At 47.7% G+C, this 19650-nt stretch overlaps 1 protein-coding gene across 3 annotated transcripts in view; it reads right to left on the bottom strand.

The window, feature by feature from the left end:
• The window catches only part of LOC121530852 (protein turtle homolog A), a 49991-nt gene that overhangs the window by 14318 nt on the left and 16023 nt on the right, over positions 1-19650 (bottom strand). For all 3 annotated transcript variants that reach the window (XM_041836140.2, XM_041836139.2, XM_041836141.2), the window contains exons 4-6: positions 1203-1349; positions 281-432; positions 52-169 (exon numbers count right to left, since the gene is read on the bottom strand). In XM_041836140.2, coding sequence (XP_041692074.2) covers positions 52-169; positions 281-432; positions 1203-1349 — 417 coding nt within the window. The remainder of the gene's footprint in view (positions 1-51; positions 170-280; positions 433-1202; positions 1350-19650) is intronic.

The following is a 19650-nucleotide window of genomic DNA, read 5'->3' as shown; positions in this document are numbered from 1 at the left end:
GGAGGACCTTTCTGCCTCTCCCAGATGGTTAAAAGATAGTCAGACACTGACCTTTGACCTGCAGCTGGGTAGTATGGGTCAGATTCCCCTCCGAGTTGGACACCTGACATTTATACATTCCTGATGTCTCTCTGGTGACGGTGTCCAAAGACAAGGTGCCATTGAGCACCTGAGAGAGCGAGAGAGAGAGAGAGAGAGCGAGAGAGAGAGATTGCCAATGCTTTGAATCATGACCAACAACTTCATCCAACAACAGCAAACATACACTTTTTTTACATACCGCCATCTTTTCATGTTTCTCAATTGGGGTCTCATCTTTATGCCAGATAACAGTTGGTCGAGGGTTGCCATGGGCACCACAGCTGAGGGTCAGGGAATCCCCTTGCAAGACTTCTACAAAGGTAGGTGGAGTCTTGATAAACACAGGTGGGGCTGTAATAGAGGAACATTTGTTGATCTTTAAACAAATGTATTACAATTAGCTAGCTAGTTATTTAACTACTGTTTAACAATTAGATAACTAATGGGAAACTATGAATGATGTTATTGCTACATCTGTAAGCTAGTTGTGGCCTTTGATCACCTAAACATGTTGAGTAAGCAGGTGCATTACTTGGATGTAACAATACTTGCCCTGATGATATCCTATTTGATGCGTGAGGGAGGCAGAAAAGAAGACAAGATAGACAAATGGAAAGAAAGAGAGGATGGGAGGTAGATAGTAAATTGGAATGGCATGTGTTTTGATATGAGTGTGGATGGGAAAAATAGAATAGGAAAAGGAGAGAAGGAGAGAGTGACAGTAGGGGGAGAGAATGATGCAGGACAAGAGAAACTGCAACACAAAACACTGTTTTCCCTTTAGCCTCCACTATCCTGGTGAGGTCACATGCACTGTGTCTACATCCCCTGTGGCTCCTAACAGACACTCCTGTGTCAACGTCATCCCACAGTGAACAGCAGAACCAGACAAAGACGAGACGTGAGCACTGTGTAAAACACTGAGCATTATGCAACAACAGCTCACACACTGCAATAAGACTCCATTTAAGATAAACAGGAGAGGGACTGTCATGCTCCAGCCCCATGTTGAGGATATTTGAAAGGGAAAACACTGATGGTTGTGAGCAGCTGGAGGTTTTCCTGTCCTGTAAGGGCTAGTCCAGTTCCTCTGACTGCCACAGAGACCCACTGAGCTGCACCTGTGATGGAGAGGAAGGTCCAGGTGCCGTTGCGGAACTCGTCTGTGGTGCGGTCCAGGAGTAGGATGCGACACTCGAACCAGCCCTCGTCCTCCAGGCTCAGCCCCTCCACCAGCAGCGAGGCCCCCTGGGTCAGAGACACACGGCCTGGGCACAGAGAGAGACAGAGAGCCCCCAGGGTCAGAACACACAACCAGACTAGCAGAGTCAGCACATGCAGACAGGGGGCTTACCAAGCAGAGGACACAGGCATCCAGTGTCACAAAAGACCACAGTCAAAGTCCAACCTCATGGGTTTTCAGCTAGGTTCAAGAGGACATCAACTATGCTGTCCCATAAAGTTTGCTGTTAGTATCAAATATTAAATTATGCATTACATCCATTCCCCAAGAGGTTTGGACTCAGGGCTTTTCAGTCTGATGAATGGAATATATGGAATGAGAAAAATTGCAGGGAGATAATACAATTTCAAGAGAAGCCAGAGACCTTGGGTTAGGGAAGTACAAACACATGATTCACTTGTGACAAGTAAAGCAAGATTATAGTTCAGAAAGCTTTACTATATTATTTAGACTTCCCGTTGTTTACAATAAGAAGAGTGCAGAAGAGAATAGATTAAAAATAGTAAAGGCAGTTTGGTACCAAGATCAACACATAGAGAGAAGCTCTTATCAATGTCAAAATATCAAGATTTCTTATGAAATGTACCACCTGTTTTTGTTTATTATGGAGGAGCATATGGCAGAGAGAAAACAAAACTGGAGAACGGAAGACACCCCACGTCTCTCTGTTTCACACTCACACACCTCTCTTTTTCTTTCAACTATGAAACGTGATCTCTTGGTTGCCTGGTGACTGAGGCCTGGTTTTCAGGGTACCCACCCTTTGATTCTGTCTCTCAATGATTTTTTTCTCTCCCAAATGCAGGGTTTTAAATGATAGAGGATGTGTATAGTACATCAGGGGAAAACACATGCGCTTAGCAGGCAACAGCCAAGCAGTTTGAAAATAAACAGAGCAGTCACAGAGAAACCTCATGCATCCCCTCAGAACAAAACAAATGTAGGCTTACCCAATCAGTTACCCATAAATGTAATAACGTTTGTAGCTTTATCAAATCAAATCAAATTTTATTTGCCACATGCGCCGAATAGAACAGGTGTAGACCTTACAGTGAAATGCTTACTTACAAGCCCTTAACCAACAATGCAGTTTTAAGGAAATAAAAAAAGTGTTAAGTAAAAAATAGATAAGTAAAAAATTAAAATAGCAAATAATTCAACAGCAGCAGTAAAATAAAATAACAGTAGGGAGGCTATATACAGGGGGTACCGGTACAGAGTCAATGTGCGGGGGCACCGGTTAGTCCAGGTAATTGAGGTAATATGTACATGTGGGTAGAGTTAAAGTGACTATGCATAGATAATAAACAGAGTAGCAGCAGCGTAAAAAGAGGGGGGGACAATGCAAATAGTCCGGGTAGCCATTTGATTAGGTGTTCAGGAGTCATATGGCTTGGGGGTAGAAGCTGTTAAGAAGTATTTTGGACCTAGACTTGGTGCTCCGGTATCGCTTGCCGTGCGGTAGCAGAGAGAACAGTCTATGACTAGGGTGGCTGGAGTCTTTGACAATTTTTAGGGCCTTCCTCTGACACCGCCTGGTATAGAGGTCCTGGATGGCAGGAAGCTTGGCCCCAGTGATGTACTGTGCTCTACCCTCTGTAGTGCCTTGCGGTCGGAGGCCGACAAGTTGCCATACAAGGCGGCAATGCAACCAGTCAGGATGCTCTCGATGGTGCAGCTGTATAACTTTTTGAGGACCCATGCCAAATCTTTTCAGTCTCCTGAGGGGGAATAGGCCCTCTTCACGACTGTCTTGGTGTGTTTGGACCATGATAGTTTGTTTGTGATGTGGACATCAAGGAACTTGAAGCTCTCAACCTGTTCCACTACATCCCCATCGATGAGAATGGTGCTCAGTCCACTTTTTTTTCCTGTAGTCCACAATCATCTCCTTTGTCTTGATCCCATTTTTGCCTTAAGTCACCTTCTGTCTTATGTAACCATACCAAACATATCATGGCCCGGATTTTCGTTTACTATGTTACGTCTAGTCTATGAGACCAGGCTGAGCAATAGCAAGGAAACACTTTGGAGATTATTGGGAAATGATCAGACCAAAGGTAAGGACACAACAGTTCACCTGACACAAGACTGAATCCAAACGTTACACTGTTGATTTGATGTACTTTTCACAGAATTTGTCAATGACGAAATCTGAAAATACTCTTGATACATTCAGTAACATAATAAGAATATTCATTGTAATTTTGGAGTAGGTGCAAGATAAGAAAAAACTATTAGAAGGGTTTGAGTGAGAGGTCTAACTGGTGTCTCCAAGTGGCCACACGCCTCTCCAAACTGTGTACAGTTCTTAAGTAATTTCAATGCACTTTTATGACTCAAGGAAAGAGCTTCAACTATAAGGTGCAATTTTTTTTTTTAGCTCTCCTAGCTTTGCCATTGAGGAACTGAAGCAAGCACACTTGTAGTTTTTTGTTTGGAAAACAGCCCTGTGTCCCCACCATCACACAATTACTGTTGTTGTTTACGCAAATGTTCCATTATAAATCTCACTCTGGGTCAGGTGGGCATAATTTGAAAGCGTGTTCTATTGCCAACATGGCTAGCTAAGTTATAAAATATGATCTTACACTGTTATGCTTTTAAATTGCACTTCTGAGAAACATAGGCTCATTCTGTTCAGGACAACCCAGGGTATAACGCATGCCATTCTTGTAACTGTGGATCAAACATAGCGATCGTAAACGTTAATACTTAAATGACATGAGTTTTCAAATATGGAAATGTGAAGTGCACATTTGGACTCACAGGTGTGTGGTTTGCTTGTATAACATCAAAGCGGTATTTTTAATAATCCTCAACGTCTCATCTTTCAGAACACATTGACTTCTCTCAATTTACAATTTACTCACTCAGACAACAACAAATGTGCAAAAGTAGCCCAATTAGCGGGAGGGATGGGGGCATCTTCTTGTCGCGTGCGGTGCTCAACTTTATAACGGCTGTCAGTCAAAACCCACACAGCGCTGTGATGCGGAGAACCTGAGCTCTGACATGTATATCATGTTACTGTACAACCACTGCGTTCCAATTTAGGCACTTATTGTCTTGTTTTGTACGCTTTGTACAAAATAATAAAATGCAGGACGACAGGATATTTATAAACGTAGCTCTTTATTAACTAGCTATAACGTGCATGTCCATGTGTCTCTGGCCATGATCATCTTAGAATGACCTCACCACCTGGGTGGTCTTAACCAATCATTGCACAGTATGATGCATCCAATTACAATTCAGTATGGTGACACATATGAATATTACATCCCCCTTCTTTTAAAAAAAAGAAAAAATATGTGGAACAATAAAGCGTTTCTTTTGAATATATGCTCTGTAGTTTGAACTCGAGGTAAGTAACCATTTAAACTGCACCAACTGCATCAACATAACAGACAAACAATGATTCAGCATATTGTTATTTTTAGAACAAATATTTCTCAGCAACTCAGCTTTTCACTGTAGCAATGACATCTCAACATATCAAACAAATACAATACCAAAGCATTTCAAGTTAACTTTCAATAACAAGTTTACAGTCTGGAAACTCTTTTAGGGCAGCGATCCGCCTACACCCTTTGACATTTCACAGGTCTAGGACAGCTCTAGGCTTGACCTCTCTTCCTGACCTTGTGTGATATGAAGCTGAGCATGCTTCTGTGTCAGTCAACAGTTCTTGTGGTGTTGCAGGTAAGTATGGTGTATGTTGTGTTGTGTCTGTGTTTAGTCCATCCCGTTCTCTTTCAGGGGAACAGTTCATCTCGTCAGTGTGTTGTTCTTTTGTGTTCAGTAGGTGACGACGATTGCGGCGGTACACCGCTCCTTCTGCGGTGCGAACGTGATATGAACGTTCAGTGTCAGCTGGTTGGATGACGACTGCTGGCTTCCAGTAGCCATGCTCCTGGATTCTAACTGACTCTCCGTCGTTCAGTGGTGGCAGTGGTCTGGCTGACCTGTCGTAGTATCGCTTTTGCTGTTGCTGTCTCTGTGCACGTTTTGCATGCACTTCCTTGTAGCTGACGACCTCAGGTTGCAGCTGCTGGTTGGTGCTGGGGAGGATTGAGCGAAGTCTGCGGCTCATCAACAGCTGGGCTGGTGATTTGAAGTTGTCAACTGGAGTGTTGCGGTATTCAAGGAGACTGAGGTAGGGGTCTCTCTTGTCTGCTTTTGCTTTGTCCATGAGTGATTTAGCGATCTGCACAGATTTTTCAGCAAGGCCATTACTTTGAGGGTAATGTGGGCTTGTGGTGACGTGTGTGAACTCCCATGCTTTTGTGAAGGATTCAAACTCATTTGATTTGTAACAGGGCCCATTGTCAGATATTAAAGTCTCTACAATGCCATGCCTGGCAAAGGCTGCTTTCAGCTTGTGTATCACAGCTGCAGATGTGGTGCTGTGAAGCTTGTCGAGTTCAAAGTATCTGCTGTAGTAGTCCACTGTTATAATGTAGTCCTCGTTGTTCCACGTGAACAGATCGGTTGCCACGACCTGCCAGGGTCGGTCTGGGATACGGTGAGGTAACATTGGCTCTTTGGTGTTCGAGGGGCGTCGTTCAAGACACGTGGGGCATTTACCAACCATGTCCTCTATTTGTTTGCACATTCCGGGCCAAAACAAAATGTCCCGTGCTCTCTGTTTGCACTTTTCCATGCCCATGTGTCCAGCATGGATCTTTGTCAAAATCTCTTCTCTGAGACTGGTAGGAATGATGATTTTCTCTCCTTTGAAAATGATTCCGTTGATCTGTGATAGTTCGTCACGATGGTTCCAGAACTCTGAGACGCTCTGAGGGCATTTTCTCCTCTCCTCAGGCCATCCTGACTGTATGACTTTCCTCAGCTGTGTGAGTTGTGTGTCTTTTTCTGTTTCTGCTCGGATCTCCGTCAGTTTTGTGTCACTAACTGGTAAGTTGCTGTACACAGTGTGCACCTGCATGTCCATGCCTTCACTGAGGCTGCTGTCCTTGTAGGTAAGAAACTTCCTGGAGAGTGTGTCTGCGACAGGGATGTCTTTGCCTGGACGGTGAGTGATTGTGAAGTCGTATTTTTGTAGTTGAAGGATCATTCTCTGTAGCCTTGGCGGGGCTGCGGCTAACGGTTTCCTCATGATTGACTCGAGGGGCTTGTGGTCTGATTCCACAATGACTTGTCGTCCATAGACATACTGATGGAAACGCTTACATCCGAACAGAATGGCGTACAGCTCCTTTTCGATTTGAGCGTAGTTGATTTCACAGTCTGTGAGAGATTTGGAAGCGTAGCCGATGGGTTTTCCTTCTTGCAGTAGCACTGCCCCTAGCCCATACTTTGGCGCGTCCACCTGGAGTCTGAGCTCTTTGTTGGGGTCGTAGTAGGCAAGGATTGGTCCTGGTTCTCTCGTGATCAAGTCTTTCACTTTCTGGAAAGCGATGTCGTGTTGGTTGTCCCAGAGGAACTCACTGGACTGCTTTAGCAGCTGACGCGAGGGGTGCATTAGCATTGGAGAGGCTGGGTGCGAACTTGGCTAAGTAGTTGACCATGCCAAGCACTGTTTCCAGCTCTGCGCGGTTCTTTGGTGGCTCCATTTCCTTTATGGCTGAGATCTTCTGCGGATCTGGCTTGATTCCATTCGCTGTGAGAAGATGCCCGAAGTAGCTGACCTCTGTAGCGCCGACTGTGCTCTTCTCGGGGTTGAGCCGGACTCCTCTCTCGCGGGACCTTTGCAGCATCGCGCTGAGGTTTCTGTCGTGTTCCTCTTTGGTTCGACCATAGACAAGGATGTCGTCCACAATTGCCACGACTCCGTCGAGGCCTTCGTACACCTCGTCGATCTTTCGCTGAAACTCGTCTTGGGCTGAGATAATCCCAAAAAGGCAGGCGACGGAACCTGTAGCGTCCAAACGGTGTGTTGAACGTTGTGAGCTTAGATGACTCTTCTGTGAGCTTGATAGCCCAGTAGCCTGATCTGGCGTCCATGACACTGAAGTAGCGTGCGCCCGCTAGCTTGTGTGTGATGCCATCTAGCGTCGGTAAGGGGTAATGGGGGCGTTTGATAGCCTTGTTCAAGTCTCTTGGGTCGAGACATACTCTGAGCTTGCCTGTCCGTGGTTTCTCCACCACCACTAACGCGTTGACCCAATCCGTCGGTTCTGTAACCTTGGTGACGATGTCAGATTGCTCCATGCTCTCCAACTCTTTCTTCAGACGGGCGCGGAGAGCAAGTGGAATCTTTCTCGGTGGGTAGATCACAGGGGTTGCGTCTGGGTTAAGGTGAATGGTACATTCTCCTGGGAATAGTCCTATTCCTGTAAAAACATCAGCAAACTCCTCCATGACATTCTCTATCTCTACTGGTGCTGTCACTGATAAAACTAGCTTGATAAGGTCCATGTCTAAACATGCTTTAAGACCTAGCACTGCAGGTGCTCGAGTGTCAACAACGTAAAAGTCCAACATCATGTCCCTTTCCTTGTATTTGCATTTGAGAGTGCATGTGCCTTTTACTGGGAGCTGTTCACCACCATAACCAGTCAGTCTGCGCGTGGTGGGCTGTAGCTCACACTCAGATGTCAAGCTTCTGTACTTACTCAGAGGAATAATGTTTACTTGTGCACCAGTGTCTAGTTTGAATTTTAGCTCTGTGCCTTGTCTTCCTATCTCAATGTCAGCAAAGGCTTGCTCTGTCTCTGATATCTGACTTTTCTGTGTCACTGAATCAATAAACAGTTCATCAGCATTTGACTCTTTGATTGACATTTCATCTTCACTCACTGTATGTACTGTTTTTCCACGGTAAACTCTGCACACTTTTGCAAAGTGATTCCATTTTCCACATTTAGTACACTGTTTGCCTTTAGCTGGGCAATTCCCCTGTTCGCCATGCACTTTGTATCCACAATATCCACATGTTTTGGGGCGTTTGGAGTCTGTGTCGCTCTGTTTTGGAGTTCTGTCTGTCTCCCGTTCTGAAACATGCTCTCTGGGCACTGGAGGTGTGCTTTGATGTCTGCCTGACTGCGTGCACTGCTTGTTCACGTGATGCGCTCATGCTGCCGCCTGAAATGGTTTTCATCTGAACCTGTGCTAGCTCGTGAGATCTGGCTATGTCGATAGCTTTGTCCAGCGTTAACTCTGATCCAACATTCAAAAGTTTCTCTCTCACTCGTGGTGATTGTATTCCAAATACAATACGGTCCCTGACCATCTCATCCTTGTTTGCATAATCACAGTCTTTCACAAGCAGACGCAGCTCAGTGACAAACTGTTCAAACGATTCACTAGCGCCTTGTACTTTCTCATGGAATTTGTACCTAGCGAAAATTGTATTGGTCTTTGGCAAAACATATGCTTCAAAACGATCGTAGTATGTTTTCAGTACCTTTGATTCAGCCTCGGTAAGTGTCCATGTGTTGTAAATGTCTCTCCCTTTTTCACCGATCCAGAGGAGCAGGTAGCTGCACTTTTCCTCTTCTCCTCTTTCCTTCAGAGGACCCGTGAACATCAGCTCCACATGCTGTTTGAACTTACGCCATGCATCGGGTAGATTTGTAGACCCCCAATCCATTCGAGGTGAAGGAACTCCAGCAAAATCCATCTTTTAGTCCTTTTACTCTGACACCATGTCTTGTTTTGTACGCTTTGTACAAAATAATAAAATGCAGGACGACAGGATATTTATAAACGTAGCTCTTTATTAACTAGCTATAACGTGCATGTCCATGTGTCTCTGGCCATGATCATCTTAGAATGACCTCACCACCTGGGTGGTCTTAACCAATCATTGCACAGTATGATGCATCCAATTACAATTCAGTATGGTGACACATATGAATATTACACTTATCAATTACAAAATCGACTAGTTACCGGAGTGTAACTCCAGTTCTATGAGTGGAGCGGAGCCCCATAGGGGAGCTCTGCTCCTATTGGTTTACCCTCTGCCCTAGGGCAGAACAGCCTGAAGCAAAATTATGCACACACCTACAGCCAATGGGAGTACAGGTGTCCCTATATAAGGAACCCCGTTCCCTCAATCTGCCTCCCGAGATATTATCTTCAGCGAGACTAGAGAGGGTCGGTAGGGCCTTAAGTCCTATGGGGCTCCGCTCCACTCATAGAACTGGAGTTACACTCCGGTAACTAGTCGTTCTATATCGTGGAGCTCCGCCCCATGGGGAGCTCTGCTCCTATTGGTTTAAGGCGGAGCGAAACGCTCCAAAATGTACCCCCTGCCGAACCTAACACATCCCATTCAAAAATGAGAATAGGTCAAGCCCAGCAATGGCTGCAACCAATTTCCGCAATACTGCGACTAAAAGACCCACCCGGGCGTCACAATATACCGCGTCATCGGTTATAGATCCGCCCCATCTAGCTCAATGGCAATGCCAATGGCTAGTGGGCAGATCATCAGAATAGACGCCGTGCTAATCTGTACCAGCAGATAGCCGTGCCTCAATATTCTGTGACAACACTATCGTCCACTAATGGAATGACATCAGTCACTCTACATTAAGTGTCCAACAGACCGCCCTACTCACTCAATGGAACCCAGAGATTAGTAGGCAGGAACAAAATATATAAGTCATACTATCTAAATCAGATAGATGACCTCACATTCTGTCAGTTCAATACATGTCTCTATGTACTGACCCTGAGTCAAGAGACATGCTACAGATAGCTTTTCATCCGAAGCGGACCTGATAGAGACCTGTCTATCGTCCTGCTTCTCTTTCCTCTAGCTCAAGATTCTCCTTCAGCTATGCTGAGTGCAATCGAGCTTGAAAGTTAAAAAGCCTATTCTTGACATAACACGTTTTCCTAACCAAGGCGGACCTGATTGGAACCTGTCCAAGGTCCTGCTCTGTCCTCTCCTTTTAGCTCAAAATCGCCTTTCAGCTCTACTGAATGCCGACCGAGCTAAAGGGTTGGAAAAAACGTGCCATAATATGTCTCTTCTAATAAAAACGGATTTATGAACATGGTCACAATCCTGCTTTCTTTCTCTGTTTCTTTCTCAAGATCTCCCTTCAGCCACGCTGAGTACAGATCGAGCCAAAGAGTTAGAAGACATATCCAACAGATAGAAACGGATAAAAGGAGACGGTGTCGACCAAGACGCCGCTCTACAAATATCCACTACCTCTGTACCTCTGAAGAGGGCAGTAGAAGCTGCTACTCCACGAGTGGAGTGCGCTTTAATACCCTGAGGCGGTTGTTGCCCCGCCGCCTCGTACGCCGTCTCAATTCCTTCACAAAGCCAATGAGACAATCGCTGTTTTGAAAGTGGTCTACCTAATGCAGCCGCACCGTGACACACAAACAGCTGAGGCGATGACCTAACCGCTGCTGTGCGCTCAATGTAGCACGCCAAAGCGCGTACTGGGCACAGACAATGAAGCCTTTCCTCACTCCTCTCCCCATGGGGAGGGGGATGAAAAAGCCCACAATTCCACGATCTGTGATCTATATGCACTGTTAATAACCTTCGGCACAAATGCCGGATTAGGACGTAACACCGCTCTGCTCAGATCGCCATTGATGGCAAGGCAGTCGGGTCTCGTCGACAGTGCACACAAATCACTGACCCGCTTAGCGGTAGTCAAGGCGAGCAACAGCGCCGTCTTGATAGACAGCATCTTGAGGGGTATTTGACTCAATGGCTCGAACGGCGACTTACATAGCGCTCGAGAACCAAGTCCAAATCCCACTTGGGCAGCGTAGCTCTAGGCCTCGGCCTAAGCCGTCAGCGTTCCCAATAAGAAACGTTTCACTAATGGGTGACTGAACACGTTTTTCCCGTTAAACCCTTCATGACCAGCTGAAATTGCCGCTGCAAACACTCGAATGGTGGAGGGCGATTTCTGCTTATCAAACATAAACTGCAGGAATGAGAGCACACTCTCTACCTGACAGCTCATGGGGTCCACGTCCTGTGTGTCACACCATTGTGAGAAAACATTCCATCTGCTGGTATACACCTTAGAAGTGGAACTGGCTCTTGCGCCCTGTATGGTTCTGATCACTGCATCAGATAACCCACGGCGCCTCAACCTGTCCCATTCAGGAACCAAGCCCTCAGTGGTTGGCCGATTATGGGCCACTGCCCTATCGAGCCTCCCGCCTGGGTCAACGCGTCTCGTCGATGTGGAATTGGCCATGGTGGCGCAATCAACATCTGACTCATCTCCGCAAACCACGGAGCCCCCGGGCGATCGGGCGCTATCAGTATCACTGACAGCTCCTCTGACCTCACCCTGGCTAGCAGTGGGAGAATGCAAGACAGCGGAGGGAATGCATACAGGAGAACTTTCGGCCACGGGTAGTGCGCAAATGCGTCTCTTCCCAATGGCGGTTCGTCCTGGTTTCTCAGAGAGAACCATAGGGGACACTGCGCGTTCACACGTGACGCGAACAGGTCCACCTCGGCTCTCCCGAATTGTTCCCGAATTCGTAGAACAATGTCCGGGTGCAGACACCACTCGTCGTCTCGAGGACCCCCTCTTGACATGAGGTCTGCCCCTACGTTCAAGTAGCCCGGAATGTGCGCTGCTCTCAACGAGCGAAGGTGCTTGTGAGCCCACAGCCACAATTCCATTGCCGCCCAATGGAGAGCAGGAGACCTGACTCCTCCCTGGCGGTTTATGTGAGCCACTGTGGTCCGGTTGTCTGACCAGACCAACACATCGCGACCCCGAAGGGTAGACGCGAAGTGGGTCAAAACCAGTCGAACCTTTTCCAACTCTAGGAGGTTGATGTGACGACCTGATTGAGGCCATGCACCTCCTATCGCTTGAGACTGACATGTCCCTCCCCATCCAGTCAGAGAGGCATCTGTAAACACTGGAATGTGGAATGACACCTTGCCCATCGGGACTCCGTGCGTGAGAACGCACGGGTTCCTCCAATAGTCCAGGTCTGCTCTTAGCGAGAGAGGAACCACCACCAACCGATGACGTTGACGCACTGGGTCTAGTCTTAGTTGGGTGAACCACCGCTGTGTTCTGCGCATGTGCAGAGGCCCCAGCGGGACCACAGAGTGGGCTGCCGACATGAGACCCAAAAGTGACATGATCGATAGCGCCGTTACTGTGTGATTCGGACGACACCTCCTCAGGGCTAGTAACAATGCTGCCCTTCGAGGGTCCGAAATTCGAGCCCTCATCATTACAGTGTCTAGCTGTAGTCCCAGGTAGACAATCTGATGACTGGGCCAGGGTGCGCTCTTTTTCCAATTCACAGCGAACCCCAGACGCGTGAGATGAATCACCGTCTGTGTCGTGTGAGTGAACGCCAGCTCTGCTGACGGGGCGAGAACCAGCCGGTCGTCTAGGTAGGCTAATATCCTTATCCCCTGACGACGCAGTGGTCCCAATGCCGCCTCCACACATTTGGAAAAAGTTCGAGGTGCCAGGGCGTACCCAAACGGCATCCTCGTGAACTCGTACGCCACCCCTTGAAATGCGAACCGCAGAAACTTTCTGTGGCGTGATTGTATCGGCACATGAAGGTACGCGTCCTTTAGGTCTATGCTTGTACAAAAGTCTCCCTTCTGGACACATTCCAGTAGACGTTTTGTCGTCAGCATTCGGAAGGACCGTTTGGTTATGCTCTCGTTGAGAATGCGTAAATCCAAAATCGGCCTCACTCCCCCCGTCCTTTTGGGCACTAGGAAATAGGGCGAATACAGCCCTTTGTTCCTTTGCTCTCGGGGAACTACTGTGACCGCCTCCTTCGCCAAAAGTTCCGTAATCTCTGACATCAGAGCGGCTACTTTGTCTGGCGTTTTCATCACCGTTTCCACCACTCCCCTGAACGGGGGTGGGGTCCGATGGAATTGGAGGGCATAACCCTTCTGCAACGTCTGATCTAGCCAGCGTGAGAGGGTACAGCTTTGTTGCCACTGCCAGCGATGCAGAGAAAGCGGGCGCGCACAAAGCTGTGGTGCATCCAGTAGGAAGGACCTGTATTCCTCTATGGCCCTCGCCGCTGCTATTCCCCAGCACTGAGTTGGTGGAATAGCCCAAGGCGGCCCCCTCGAAAGGGAGAGGAAACATCAGCTCGTTCTGGGTGAATCGGGGGGCCTTGATACGTTAGTTACGACCGTAACTCCAGTAATCCGGCCCTCCGTGAACGCAGCACGGTTCTGAACTGCACTGACTGAGGCTTTGGCCTGAGACAGAGCGTTCTCCCCGGAAAGCAATTGCGTCATCACGTCATTGTCTGACTGAGACTGCTGCTTGCCATGAGACCCATTCATTGCAGTACTCAACAGAGTCTGAAAGATGTGATCACTGACTGGTACCACATGGTGGAGCCACAATGCCTCCTCACTGGTCTTATGCGGCTGTTCAACGACACACTCAATGTGTGGTGAGCTGCGCTCAGAGCCATGGGCATTGATACGTTCAGAATATACCGGAGGCATCCATACCTTGGCTACCTTAGTAGCCCTGGTATTCCCGCTCTCCGTGAACGTCGCACGGGTCTGATCTGCACTAACTGAGGCATTAGCCTGCAGTAAGGCGTCACTCCCGGCTAGCGGCTGCGCCTTCATGTCACATTGGGACAGAGGCAACTGCCTACTATGTGAGACCTTTACTACAGAGCTCCTAGGAGTCTGTAGTAAGAGATCTTTACTAGGTGAGCTAAGGCTGCGCCTTGCTACCTTTACCCCTTTCCTCTCCTGAGCACGCTCAGCTACACACTCTAAGTGGGTTGGGCTGCGCTCAAGATGGTGAGGGAGAAACATAGAACGTGAAGTGTTCCGAACCTTATGGAATAAATGTCCTTCTTTGACAATGTCAATGAGAACAATCTCTTTATTCACACAATGTACAACACAGCCCTCCACGCCCTGAACAGTGGGGTGGGGGGGAACAGTAGGCCCTTCTGCGAAACTCGCCGGGCCGTTCTCCGTCCTCTCCCCCTCGCCTCGTCAGAGGTGCTTGCGCTTCTGGGAGGCCTTCTGGTGCTGCCAAGCTGGTCTCGTGACAACCTCTCTAGCTGGCGGGACCGTCGCTGCCACCGTCGCTGCTGGAGGGGCCGAGCTCGCTCTCCTGCTGTCTGTGGTGTGCGTCTGTCGCCTGGCCCGACGCCTCACTGTAGCTCTGTTGGGGGCGTTGGAGATGGACGGTTTAGCTGGGGCTTTGCTGGACCTCATTGCCAGCGGCAAATGCTTGGCCAGGTGCCTCCTCTCCTCGTCCAGCCTGGCGATTCGTTCCGTCGCATCCTTCACTGCGAGGCCAAAAAGGCCCTCGCTGGAGACGGGGGCGTTGAGTAGAGACGCTCTGTCGGTCTCTTTCATGGCCGTCATCGAAAGCCAGAGGTGTCGTTCTGTGACCACGGAGGTGGCCATGGTCCTTCCCGCGCATATGGCAACCGCCTGCGTCAGGTGTAGAATGGCTCCAGATATTCTGGAGGCCTCCTCCACTTCCTCACTGGTCATCTCCGACCTGTCCGTTGTGAGACGGGACAGGGAGGCCGCGAGGAGGGCGATATTGTTTGCCGCTGCTACGCTCTGGGCTCCCAGCGTAAAGGATTTCTCAGCCAACTGGGCTGTGAACCTATCTCTTTGTGCTGGCAGAGTGGCCTTCTTGGAGGCTGCCCAGGGACTCGACCCCGGCACTAGGAACGCCGCCATGGCGCCCTCGAGCCTGGGGATTCCCTTAGCCGCCCACTCATAGCCGCTCACTCTGGTGAAGGGGATATACGCTCTGGCCGGCGAACGCGCCGCCAGAGGTGCCCCCCACGAACCCTCGACATACTTGCCGAGAGAGGGCAAGGCTGGAGCCATTGGCTCAGCTGCCCTCCTCGGCTTGGAGTAAGGGCCGCCCTCCATCAGGTCCACCTCCATAGGAAGGGGAACTGGGGGCAGCGCAACCTCGAGTCGTGTGGCAGCCTTCTCAATGAGCCCGGGAAAGTCCGAGCGCAGAGAGGCTACCGCGACGGACAGGGCTTCTGACCTAGCAGAGCCCATGTCGTCATCGCACAAGGATCCTTCTAACCTCGCGCTTTCAGAATGAAAGGGGGTTTTGAAGGTAGGCGCCAGAAGTCTGGATTGTCCCACTGGGATATCCGCCTCGGCGCCTTCCTTGTCATCCTCCGACACCGCACTGTCCTCTGACGCCTCTGAAGCAGAGAGGAGTGAGGACATTACATCATCCAGAGGGACGTCCTTCATAAAGAACGCCCGACGCTGCTGCCTCTCCTTTATAGTAAGGAGGGCGCAGGAGGCGCAATTAGGAGGGTTGTCGAGACTATCCTCGGCGTGCTGCGGTCCCAAACACACGAAGCAGAGGTCGTGGGGGTCCGAGGTAGCCATGGTGGAACACCGACACAGGGCCCTTAAAAGGGCCTTTGGGGGTGGGAAAATCCCAGGTGTGCTCATGGCGAAAAGACGTTGACGGCTGGCAGTCAACGGCGAAATTCTTTCTAGAGTCTTCGTATGGCTTCTTCAGTTCTAGTCCAGTCGCTGAAGATAAAGGGAGGCAGATTGAGGGAACGGGGTTCCTTATATAGGGACACCTGTACTCCCATTGGCTGTAGGTGTGTGCATAATTTTGCTTCAGGCTGTTCTGCCCTAGGGCAGAGGGTAAACCAATAGGAGCAGAGCTCCCCTATGGGGCGGAGCTCCACGATATAGAACTGCCATTTTCAACCCGTATATGGGGTGACAGTGACTGTGAGTGGAAAGGGCTCCACATCTTTTTCAAGGTGAATTAGTTTGACCAATTAACCCTGACAAGGAATATGATTAGGTCTGATAAATGCATAGGCTTTATAAGCCTCTGTAGTAAGCAATTGTAATAGATAACCAATCGAACTCTAGAGCCTGCAGAATCTGGATAAAAGACTGTAGGCACCTTGTACACTAAATCCTATGATTGACAACACAATGTGTAAAAAGCCCCTATTTGAAACCTGGTCTGTTCATTGAATAACCATGAGAATAGAAACGGAGTAGCACCCTCATCATTGAATCTTTTCGCCACACAATCTTGTAGTTGGGGCGGCAGGTAGCTTAGTGGTTAAGGGCGTTGTGCCAGTAACCGAAAGGTTGCTGGTTCTAATCCCTGAGCCGACTAGGTGAAACATCTGTCGATGTGCCCTTGAGCAAGGCACTTAACCCTAATTGCTCCTGTAAGTCGCTCTGGATAAGAGCGTCTGTAAAAATGTAGTTCAGCTCCTGCAGTCATCTCTCCAGGGTGTTGTATGACAGAGATGTATTGAATTTACATCAACCTTAAAATTATGCCAAAAAACATCAGAGGAAAACACAATAGCAACACTATTCAGCTGTCCATTATGTTTTCCCTTCAGCCAGCGGTGGCCAGAGGTAGCCTTGTGATTAATTATGCACCCACAGCCTTGAGGCTGCAGGGTGAAACACCACACTGTGTTGAAAAAGGAATTACTAACAATTAACCCCACATTCCTGACTGGGGCTGTTGCTTTGGTTAATAGTAAGGTTTGCGTGCCGAGGTAGTGATTGACTGACCTGCTTAAACACAGATCCAACCCTTACTGGGCAGCGCTGAGTTTGTGCTTCCATAAAAAGGTACCTTTAATCCCAGGTCAGTGTTACTAGGATAACTGATAGAGCACTCAGTGGGGGAAATGTGTGCTGAAATGATAACAGGTGTATGAAATACTTTATCCATTGGCTGTTATCTCAAAGTGAGGGATCCTCCCTGAGCTGCCTATGTCCTATGCAGGCTTTTTCCCAAACAGCAATGGAATTGATTCTACACCTAGTGAGTACACTGGAGGAAAAACACTTTCATGTGCAACACTACACAGACTCTCTCTCACACCAAACCCCTATGTGGTTAAATATTGAGGGACATTTTAAGCTCATTAAGATTTCCAGCACCTCTAAGAATGATTAAGAAACAAACACAAACCATGGAATTCCTAATGGCTAATTTAATCAAAATACATGCCAGTGTGAGTGTGCATATGTGTTGATTTTCAAAACCTGGAGTGTGTAGTGCCAACTGGCTTACCAATGGGGAATTTCTCGTTTGACCATCAAACACTTAACCATTTCTTGCTCCCCTCCTGCCTGTCCATCACTACAAAGGGATGGCAACCCCCCTCCCACACCACCCCTCGTAATTCTCTCAGGTTACCATAGTGATGAAACCAAGAATACCCCAGGCAGGGCATTTGGATTTGAATTCAGTTGCTGTAGAAACGGGGAGCGACGGCGGCAAAACACTGGGTAGGGAGGGTCGATCACAGGGGGTGGGTTTGTGCCTGTGATTTGAAAAATGACACGTGGAAGAAAACATGTTTGGATTTAAAGAATGGGTAAATGGCTTGTGACTGATAAAACAGTGTGAAATGGAGAGAGTGTGAGAGGAAAAAGAGAGCGAGAGAGAGAAAAGCCTGTTTTCATTTGAATCTGTGGTCAGACAATAGCCCTTGACATAGAGTGACAAATGCAGATTTGTTTGAATTTGAATATTACTTTTCTAGCCATGGTCCAAATTGCTTCCATTTATAAAAATCTAATTAGGATAAGATAAAAATAAATATGTGCCCTGTTAATGATTGCTTTTGCTAAGATGGACAGACAGGTCTCTACCACATTATTTAAAATAATGTTCCAAATTAAATCTGTGAAGAATTTCCAATCCATCCCAACTCAAAATCTGAATACTCATAAAAAATGACCAAGTTTGATCAAAAACGGTTAAGCGTCCCATCGCTGCATTCCACAAGGAATACAATGAGAGGTTATGGAGAGGTTATGGAGGGTATTTGGATCAATAATTCACAGACTGCTACCAATGAGTGAGAGACCTCTGTGACCTCAGTGAGCCTGCAACACTCCAGCAGAGGCATTGTTCACTCCCCCTTGGTCTGCATTAGCACAATGTCCAGAGGTCCTCCACCACACTAGTCTATACAACACAGAGGCAGAGAAACAACAGCTGCTGCTTTCTCCTGTCTCTTCTCCTCACTGTTTTTCCACCCCCAGATATCACATGATGGCTCCAGTCTACCTTAAAATGAGCCGCTATTCTGACAAGTCCTGCTGGTGTGCAGTGAAGGGTGCAAAATGGAAACTCTAATCCACCCGTTCAGTTCAGTGTGCCTCTCTAAAATACACCACCCTCTTCACATTAGCCAGAGTCAGGTTCTCCCCCAGTGGATGGCGGGTTAAAAATCACTCAGCTTTTTCTGAGCTGCACCGCTCACTGCACTGCCAGAAAACTGTCAAGCCTGTACTCTGACAACTGTTTTTATGTAACCATGGCCTGGGGTTTTAATATACAAGGAAGCTCTATGTGGTGTACTGCATTGTATTTAAAATCGCTGTGCTCCCATGCTTACTTTATTGAAACTAGTTAAAATCATATTCATTTTACCCACATAATTCCATTCAAGATGGGTGTCACACATTATGGAAGCCAACTCTTCCGATGCAGTGATTGTGTGTGGCAAATGTTCATTGTGGTCCATGCAGCCTTTCAGAGCTAAATCTCTGGGATAATGCTCTATTGTTCAGAGGTAATGGAATGGACATGTAAATGTTGCAATGGTGGTTCCCACTGCCACGTATTTACACGTTCTAATGCGCGGGGATATGCAGAATTTCATATCCTACAATAACAGTGGCACCTATGGAGGAAGACAGATCATTCTGTTTAGAGACGTTTTGTTGTTCTTTGTCTGTTCCGTATGTGTTTAAGGGAGATGGGCAGAGGTGCATTGTGGGATGTGTTTTGATTTGAATACAATCATAAGTCTGGGGCCGTACCCCAGCCCCTGACAGCCCACCCCTCCCTTTCCCCAACATTTCTCTCTTCAATCCTCCTCTCCCCTAATCAGTTTAACCCTCTTATGAATAGCTCTTTGTCAAGCGATTACAGTTAACTCTGTCCCTCGCTCTCTGTCCGACTGTGTTAACCTCTGCTCACATGTTCAAGCCACTGCTTGACACATCCAAACTTCAGCACTCAGACAACTTGGCATGACCCTCCATGCCTGAATCAAGAGAACAAGCAATTTAGAAGCAACTAGTCAACCATGGTCTGTGACAGAGCACGGAAGGGTGACAATGTGTCATTGCTGTTTTTAACAACACTGTATTTGACACTTACTAAGACATGACTTAGAAATTACCATGTGCATATGTTCATGCAAATGTGAGTTCTCTCCTAATCCCTTCTGTATTCCACACATGATGTGCTGGTAAATAATTGACAGTTAGATTGACCTTTCCAAAATAGATGCAGCATTTTTTTTTTGCTCATTCAGGCAAGTCCAACGGTTTAAACTTCTTTACTTGCATACTAACATGATGCATCAGTTTAAACCTC

The sequence above is a fragment of the Coregonus clupeaformis genome, chromosome 18 (genome assembly GCF_020615455.1).
Source record: "Coregonus clupeaformis isolate EN_2021a chromosome 18, ASM2061545v1, whole genome shotgun sequence".
In the NCBI taxonomy this organism is placed as follows: domain Eukaryota; kingdom Metazoa; phylum Chordata; class Actinopteri; order Salmoniformes; family Salmonidae; genus Coregonus; species Coregonus clupeaformis.
Note: the sequence above shows the minus strand (reverse complement) of the source record. Positions and strands in the feature narration are given on the sequence as shown.